This window comes from Dipodomys ordii, unplaced genomic scaffold, assembly GCF_000151885.1.
Source record: "Dipodomys ordii isolate 6190 unplaced genomic scaffold, Dord_2.0 Scaffold16, whole genome shotgun sequence".
NCBI classification, from domain to species: domain Eukaryota; kingdom Metazoa; phylum Chordata; class Mammalia; order Rodentia; family Heteromyidae; genus Dipodomys; species Dipodomys ordii.
Window position 1 is genome coordinate 2,051,477 of NW_012267232.1, and position 9,210 is coordinate 2,060,686.

Here is a 9,210-nt window from a genome sequence, read left to right on the forward strand (position 1 = left end):
GCTCTACCACTTGAGCTACAGCGCCACTTCCGGTTTTCTGGTGGTTTATTGGAGATAGGAGTCTCATGGTCTCTCCTGCCCGGGCTGGCTTTGAACCGCAATCCTCAGATCTCAGCCTCCTGAGTAGCTAGGATTACAGGCGTGAGCCACCAGCGCCCGGCTAGATAGTTTCTTTTCTTAGCCTTCTTATTTATTTGCTTTTTGTAGAGCTGAGGACAGAGCAGGGCCTTACACTTGCCAGGCCAAGCAAGTGCTGTTCCACTGAGCTAAATCCTCAACCCCTCACAAGACAGATACTTTGTGTAACACACTGGACATACTGCTTGGCATAAAATAACTTTCAGTGAATGCTGGGACTATTACTACATAGAAAAGAACACAAAAACCTTCACTTAAGAATTCATGAACCTGGGGCTGGGAAGGTGGTTCAGTGGTGGAGCGCTTGCCTTGCATGCTCAAGGCCCTGGGTTCGATTCCTCAGCACCACATAAGCAAAAAGAAAAAAGCCGGAAGTGACGCTGTGGCTCAAGTGGTAGAGCGCTAGCCTTGAGCTGAAGAGCTGAGGGACAGCGCCCAGGCCCAGAGTTCAGGCCCCACGACCGGGCCAAAAAAAAAAAAAAAAAAGAATTCACGAACCTTTTAAACATGCTGCCTCTGTGTAAATAAAAGAAAATCACATGTCACCCCAAATCTACGCATCACACCAAAGTATTCTTTTCAAATTAAAATACTTAAGATGATCTACAGTTAGGGTACTTTTCTTAAAAGCCAAAAACCTTACCAAAGATAAATATATCAAACTTACCGAAAATTCATCAGACATTTTCCTAAAGAAAGAAAGAAAATTTCACAATCAGTGCTTACCACTTCTTTTACATATATAGATACATATTTCTTCTTTTTTTTTTGCTTAGTATTGGGGTCTGTACTAAGGCCTTTACATGTAGTAGGTAGCATTCCAATGTCTGAGCCAAAACTCCAGCCCTTTTTGGTGGTTATTGTTAGATAGGGTGTTAGATAGCCCAAGGCTAGCCTGGACTGAAAAGTACATGCTACTACACCCAGATTTTTCTGTTGAGATGAGGTCTTGTTAAGTTTTTTCCCATGCTAGTATTGATTCTAACTCATCTCTGGTCCTAAGCAGCTGATTACAGATGGGAGCCACTGGTACAAGATTTTATACTATCAGAGTGGAATCTACATTTATATCATCATCTTTTTTTTTTGGCCAGTCTTGGGGCTTGAGTCTGGGTGCCGTCCCTGAGCCTCCATGTACGCAAGGTTACCAGGTAAGCCACAGAGCCACTTTCCAACTTTTTTTGAGTGGTTTGAGTTTTATGGACTTTTCTGCCTGGACTGGTTTTGATTTTCAGAGCTCAGTCTCCTGATTAGTAGGATTTATAGGCACGAGCCACCAGCACCCAGCTTATATCACCTTTTTTAATAAAGGAAAAAATTCTTACTCAAGTGATCTTGAGTGATCAAGAGATCCCTGGAAAGATGACCTGCTGCAACCTTCAAGCAGTAGAGACTAAAGGCCCAGCTAACCTCTCAGAGCCACAATTTATACTTTGATTTTTGTGTCAGTTTAGATTTTTAAACAATGATATAGAACAATTATTGTTTATAACATTAGCATATAACACCAAGAAAAAGCACCAGAAGTAGAATTCATAGTCAATAAGTTTATCTAAAATCCTAAAATCCATCTGAAAATTTCATGCCAATTTATATTCACTTCTCTTACCTTTAGATTTTACCAAAATTTGAAATCTAAAATCAGTCCCTTGTATTAATTTACACCTCCCCACCCCCCTGACACACGGTGCCAGTACTAGGGCTTGAACTCAAAGGACCTGGGTATAGTGTTCCTTCATTTCTTTTTTTGTCAGTCATGGGGCCTGAACTCTGGGCCTGGGCGCTGTCCCTCAGCTCTTTAGCTCAAGGCTACTGCTCTACCACTTGAACCACAGCACGACTTCTGGCTTTTTCTGCTTGCTAAGGAATCGAACCCAGGGCCTCATGCATGTAAGGCAAGCACTCTACCACTGAGCCAACTTCCCAGTCCCCACCCCCCCATAAGACTACCACATCTTGACTTGGGAGCTTTTAACGGTTAACTGGAGACAGAGTCTCAGGGATTTTTCTGCCTGGGATGGCTTTGAACAGTGATGCTCAGCTCTCAAGCTCCTGAATAGTAAGCTTACAGGTATGAGCCAATAGCATCCAGTTTGGAAGGTAAAATATTTCAATATCCTATTTATAGTTCAGTGAATTTATTGCCATCAATTTTACTAATTTTTATTTACTTATCAACTGTAGTATTGAGGATGGAACCCAGGGCCATACTAGACAATTTCAGGATGTACTTAAAATGTCAAATCTTATACCTAGTAAACACTTCAAGTTAAACTGAAGTATAATTAACTCTGGATATAAAACTTTAAGTGTTGGGCTGGGAAGGTGGCTTGCCTTGCATGCATGAGGCCCTGGATTCAATTCCTCAGCACCACATAAGCAAAAAAAAAAAAAAAAAAAGCTGGAAGTGGCACTGTGGCTCAAGTGGTAGAGCGCTAGCCTTGAGCTGAAGAGCTGGGGGACAGTGCCCAGGCCCAGAGTTCAGGCCCACAACCGGACCCCCTCCCCCCCCACCAAAAAAAACCCACAAAAAACTTTAAGTGCTCAAGTCAGAGCTGTGCCAACTGTATATGCCCCTGTAACCACCATCAAACAAAATACAGAACATATCCATCACTCCAGAAAATCAGTTTTTGGCTTATTTCTGCCTGGTTTTGTTTTTTTGTCGGTAGTGGAACTTGAACTTGGCCTGGCGCTGTTCCTGAGCTCTTCAGCTCAAAGCAACCACTCTACCACTTGAACCACAGCACCACTTCTGGGTTTCTGGTGGTTAACTGGAGGTAATCATGGACTTTCTTGCCCGGGCTGACTTTGAACCACGATCCTCAGATCTCAGCCTCCTAAGTAGGTAGGTTACTGGCACCCGGTTTTCTGTCTGTTTTTTGACTTGGTCTTTTGTCCTTAATCATTTTCGAGTTAGTAAGACATCCTCATTTTTCTTCCTCACTGCTTTGTTAGCAAGCAAAAGAACACAATGTCATATACAAGGCAAAATTTCTTCCTAGGTTCTTTTAATTTTTGTTATTTTTTTGCCAGTCCTGGGGCTTGAACACTCAGGACCTGTGTACCATCCTTGAGCCTTTGTACTCAAGGCTAGTCCTCTACCACTTGAGCACAGCGCCACTTCTGGCTTTAGTAGTTTACTGGAGACAGAGTCTCATGGACTTTACTGCCCAGGCTGGCTCAGATCTCAGCTTCCTGAGTAGTTAGGATACAGGTATGAACCACTGGAGCACCACTATGAAGTTCTTTATAATTATAGAGATTTTGAGAGCTTTTTTTTTTTGGTCTGGTCGTGGGCCTGAACTCTGGGCCTGGGTGCTGTCCCTCAGCTCTTCAGCTCAAGGCTAGTGCTCTACCACTTGAGCCACAATACCACTTCTGCCTTTTTTTTTTTCTGCTTATGTGGTGCTGAGGAGTTGAACCCAGGGCCTCATGCATGCAAGGCAAGTGCTCTACCACTGAGCCACCTTCCCAGCCCCTTGCGAGCTATTTTTTTATGTAGCTCATTAATTTTCCTCTACATGTAACACCTGGACTTTGTGGTTTTATTTAGAAAGGGCCACTCCAAGATTAAAAAAAAAATCTTTCTTATAGTATATTCGTGGCTTCTTGCCTAAAATCTTTCAATTCTACCAAGCAGTAATTACCAAATAATATAGCCTTTCCTCAACTAACTGAACAAATTCTCTTTAATGCATTTTACTACAGTTACTGACAACTAAGTATTTATTGAGAGTTTGGCATAGAACAGATGTGTTCCAATGATACCAATTCTACTATCACTTCTCTATCTAAAGCCAGGGAAAAGGGAGTTTAGCAAGTTAACTTAAGGTCTTAAGCTACTGATACGCAGAGTAGAGGTTCAAATCCATGTATAGTCAGGCTTCAGAGCCTAGTGCATGACAAGTTGCAAGTGCTTGACAAGTTACTCCCACAGGTACACTGGACTCTTCTGTTCATCTGCACTGTAGCATCTTTGTATTTTAAAACAGATTTTATTGCCAACTACCTTATACTTCTTTTCAACTTTCTCTAAACATTCTTGTTCACTTTTTTCCAGATTATTTTGTAAAAAATAAAACCTGTTGGTATTCTGGTTGGAAATGTATTAAGTTTACAGATTAATTTAGGAGACACAAATCTCATTTAAGAACAGGCATCTCTTTCTAGTTGCCATACTTGTCATTTAGTTTGCTCACTTTTACCTTTTTGGGGTGTGATGGGGATCTATGTTCACCTAAGCTGGAAATGTACTCATGCATTTAATCTTTCTACTTAAGACTCCTGAGTAGTTGGGCTTAAAGGTGTGTGCCCCTTACCTGCCTTAGATTTTCAAGTTAGACCTCTTATGCATTTCTTATGTTCTTTTGTTCAAGACTAGTGCACTTGAGCGACAGCTCCACTTCCAGCTTCTTCCTTTTTCTGGTAGTTTATTAGATATGTTTCACAGACTTTCATGCCTAGGCTGGCTTCAAACCATGATTCTCAGGTTGCAGCCTCCGGTAACTAGGATTATAGGCATGAGCCACCAGCGCCTTGCTGGATTATTTTATTCTTAAATGACAATTGATTCTTTTTTTTTTTGGTTGGTCATGGGGTTTGAACTCTGGGCCTGGGCGCTGTCCCTGCGCTCTTCAGTTCAAGGCAAGCGCTCTACCGCTTAAGCCACCTTCCTAGCCCCACAGAGAAAGCTTTTATTTATTCTATGTTACTAAATTTAGTTATTCCTGTTCACTACTTTAAAAAATTAGGCCAGCCGGGCGCTGGTGGCTCATGCCTGTAATCCTAGCTACTCAGGAGGCTGAGATCTGAGGATCACGGTTCAAAGCCAGCCCGGGCAGGAGAGACCGTGAGACTCCTATCTCCAATAAACCACCAGAAAACCGGAAGTGGCGCTGTACCTCAAGTGGTAGAGCGCTCGCCTTGAGCTGAAGAGCTGAAGGACAGCGCCCAGGCCCAGAGTTCAAGGCCCATGACCGACAAAAAAAAAAAAAAATTAGGCCAAACAATTTCTTCAGAAGATTGTTCAGTATCTAATGGGTTGATCTCATAAGTTTTTTTTCTTTGAACTACCATATAATTATATGAATATACTTATACTGGGTCATCCTTAAGATATTTATTTTAGGTGTCTGTTCTGGGGCTTGAACTTGGGGCCTGGGCTCTGTCCCTGAGCTTCTTTTTGCAAAAGACTAGTGCTGTACCACTTGGGCCACAGCTCCACATTCAGCCTTTTCTGAGTAGTTTATTGGTGTTATGAGTCTTAGGGACTTTTCTGCCCCGGGCTGGCTTTGAACCACTGTCCTCAGATCTCAGCCTCCTGAATAGCTAGGATTACAGGTATAAGCCACCAGCACTTGTTAAAACCTTTAATTATATTGGGGAAAAACAAATGGAAAGAATATGAAGCTTAAAGCATACAGCTGTATCCTTGCTTTTTATTCAGAGGTATCAAAAATGCATCTTGAATGTACAGAAAATACAATCTACTTATTTAAGTAATAAGATTTGTTATACACTAGAGTACATAGCCAATTACTCTTAAGGACTAATGCTAGAAGAAACTATGAATGTATAATTAAGTTTAAAGTCTACATAAGACTGACAGGCTTTCTGAGTAGGGTGAGCTTTTCTGTAATGAAGTGCACATTAATTCTGGAGTAGAGACTAACAAAGTGACCCATTCAGTTTCATATGGTGTTGCTGTTCAGGTTTTCCAGATTGCACTTTTCCAGGCAGATTTTGAAAAACATATACACAATATTCTGTTAATATTAGTTAGAAAGTTTCATACAACAGATTATTCAACATACTGATTTACCCTCAACTAAAATTTTAAATTCAAAATCAAAGTACGGAAGATAGGATGAGAATCTTATGACGATACTATTGAAACCCCAACTAAAACCATTACAAACAGTATACTTTGCTGTTCCATTATTGCCTTAGAAATTTGCTCTCCATGCTTAGGATAGTGTTCATGTTAACTGGAAGCATTCCAATCTCTCTGGGATATACATTTACTTTAAAAAGGTAAAACCATAAGGGTGGTTATAGTGATTCAACCTGAACCAAGTTGCAGAATGTAAAAAGGTCTCAATTTTCTAAAAATCTGAATGATGCTAATTATTAAAAATGAGGATAATGTAATCTTGCACTTGTCAAAAAAGTTTCTAATTAAGCATGTTTTTATAGTGATGTCTGCCCGCAATCCTAGTATGTGGGAAGCTGTTATTTGGGAGAATGTGAGTTCAAGGTCAGCCTGGGTACAGAGTGAGATTGTGTCTCAAAAATACTACAGAAGGTTTTTTTTTTCTTTTTGGTATAATATTAACTCCAAAATTTTCCATTACTACTTCCTGACATAACATATCCATTATCTGAAAAATATTTTATGAAGCAAGAATTCTGTAACAGAGTATAAAATTTCTTTTGTACTAGTAATGTATGTTATACTTCAGTAATTCCTATGGCTTTTAGAATAAAAATGACAATTCAATCACCAGAAGAAAGCTGAACTCAGTCCATTAGGATTTACAAGCAATACTTGAAAGGGTCACCCAATCGTGATTGATAAAGAAATGTTTGAGAGCATATATCCATGAAAGCTGAACATCAATCCTTTTGATAAAAGCAAACCTCTAACAAGAGACCACTTTCCTATCAAAGGGCCCTAGTGACTTACTCCTTGGGAGGCTGAGACCAGCAAGATCAAGGTTCAAAGTTAGCCCAGGCAGGAACATCCAAAGAGAGTCTACTTCCAATTAACTAGCAAAATGCTAGAGTGGAGATAAGGCTCAAGTGGTAGAGTGCCAACTATGAGCATATAAAGTTTAGGGAGAACAAGAGGCCCTGATTTCCAGCATGCCATGTGAGCACGTGCGCACACACGCAGTCACACACACAATAATTCCTAGCTACCTCAAAGATAATTGAACAGTAACACAGCAATCTATGATGCACTAAAGAAATATATTAAGAGGAAACAAGGAAGCCGGGCGCTGGTGGCTCACGCCTGTAATCCTAGCTACTCAGGAGGCTGAGATCTGAAGATCACGGTTCAAAGCCAGCCCGGGCAGGAAAGACTGTGAGACTTCTATCTCCAATAAACCACCAGAAAACCAGAAGTGGCGCTGTAGCTCAAGTGGTAGAGCGCTCACCTTGAGCTGAAGAGCTGAAGGACAGTGCCCAGGCCCAGAGTTCAAGCCCCACGACCAACCAAAAAAAAAAAAAAAAAAGAGAGGAAACAAGGATTTACACTAAGGGAAATCAAGATTTTTGTGTTGATTTTAGTATGGGACATGCTGATGCTATTGCACTGAAGACAAATAATATTGGCTCATTTATCAGATTACATTTCATTTTAAAAAAACTGGGCAACTGGAGGAACTGGGGTACAAAGTTTTTGAACACTTTCGACCCCCATAGTAGCTTTTACAATTTATTTAAATACTTATTGGACACCTGTGCTTTTGGAAGCTAGTAGCATAGCACAGACATTCTGGTGAAGTGGTGCCTCTGCAGTCTAGAAGGGAAATAAAGGAGTAGAATGTTATACAGGCTCTAGGGTTAAGTTTGTGGAAAATCTGTGGGGACTCATGGGCAGTTCAGATTGGCTGGAACAAAGCAAAGAAAAAAGAAAGCAACATGAAAGTTTTAGAAGTGAAACCTTAGACAAGAATTTGAATCCATTCACTTAGCCAGCTTATCTCAGGGCCACTTCAGTTTCTTCACCTGTATAGAATGGGTCAGTAATAATGTATGGAGACTAAATGGTTGTATACTAAAAGTACCTACAACAGTGTAGGCAACAAGTATCAAATTTTCTTATCTTCCTTTGCATATGTATATGCATATAGTATAAATTTAAAGGGTGGCTGCCTAATTAAAACTGCAGTTCTTCACTGGCTGGCTGGATTCTGGACAAGTCCAATTCTCCAAACCTCAAAGGTGCAGGTAGAAGAGGCTCCACCTCACAGACTGCTGAGACAGAAACAAATCTCTTAGTCACTGGCTGGCAAAGAGCAAAAACTCAACAAATGCTGACTTTCACAACTGCTACAATAGGTCCAGAAAACTTTATAAGCAGCCTTCAACCCAGAAACCCCCTGCCATGAGTGAAACTCCCAAGTTCGGCTCATTTGATGATAAAAATCGAATCTGAAGCTACTTAACAGTTTTTATTGAATCTCATCGATGTACTAAATATTCTATTTACGCAGGTCTTTTCTCCCCCTTTTTCGCAGCGTTGGGGATTGAACCCAGGTTCTCACAGGCCAGCCACACAAGTGCTCCCACCGCAGGCCAGCCACAGATCCCGTACAAGTATTCATTTTGGAATTGGGCTGAGGTCGGGGAAAAGCTGACTCTGCTGGAGTTAATCTTCGTCTTTCTAAGCTATAAGAACCCAGCTATCTCAATTCCCAAACATACTGGTCCTAGGGGTTGCAGAACAAAACCACGTATGCAGTTGCAGGGTGTTCGGAAGCAAAGTTTTGCATCAGGGTCTCGGGGAGACACCTGTACACAAGTTTCTGTTCCTCCGGACCAGAGAGCACTGCTATACACAAAGGGCTCCGGGAATACTGCTGCAGGCCAGCCCGGCAGAGGCTGGGGCTTTCAACCCCAACACTCTCCAGGTGGGCACGTGTGTAGTCTTCCTCGCGCGCGGTCAGGCATGACTCGTAGTTTCCCAAGGGAAGGGGGGGGGGAGAAATGGTGCGACTATTTACAAGCGATCACGCACAAAGCGAGCTCCCAGGAAGAATGTGACCCCGCGTTGGTAGGTGAGTCGTCAGGAGAGCACAAACTACGCGTGGACGCTACGACCACCGAGAACGCTGTCACCTAATGGCTCCGCTCCCACGTCGGGGATGCTGGCGATGAATCCCTTCGGGCCTTTTCTACTAGGAATGAAGTGACGGGGTAGTGGCGGCGGGTGTGTGTGTGGGGGGGTCAGGGCCGAGAGGCGCGAGACCCGCGGCCCCGCAGGGTCCGAGGAACAAAGGGAGCCCGGGATCAGCCGGAGCGAACCGGCCTGGGAGCGGGTCGCGCCCGCCGGGCCCGGTG

General features: G+C 42.3%; 1 protein-coding gene across 1 annotated transcript in view; it reads right to left on the bottom strand.

Annotated features, from left to right (window-relative positions):
* Positions 1 to 9,210, bottom strand: part of Mapk1ip1l (mitogen-activated protein kinase 1 interacting protein 1-like) — a 33,823-nt gene that overhangs the window by 4,509 nt on the left and 20,104 nt on the right. Inside the window, exon 3 of the mRNA XM_013012295.1 lies at positions 806 to 827. Within this exon, the coding sequence (XP_012867749.1) occupies positions 806 to 823 (18 nt within the window). The 5' untranslated portion in view covers positions 824 to 827. The remainder of the gene's footprint in view (positions 1 to 805; positions 828 to 9,210) is intronic.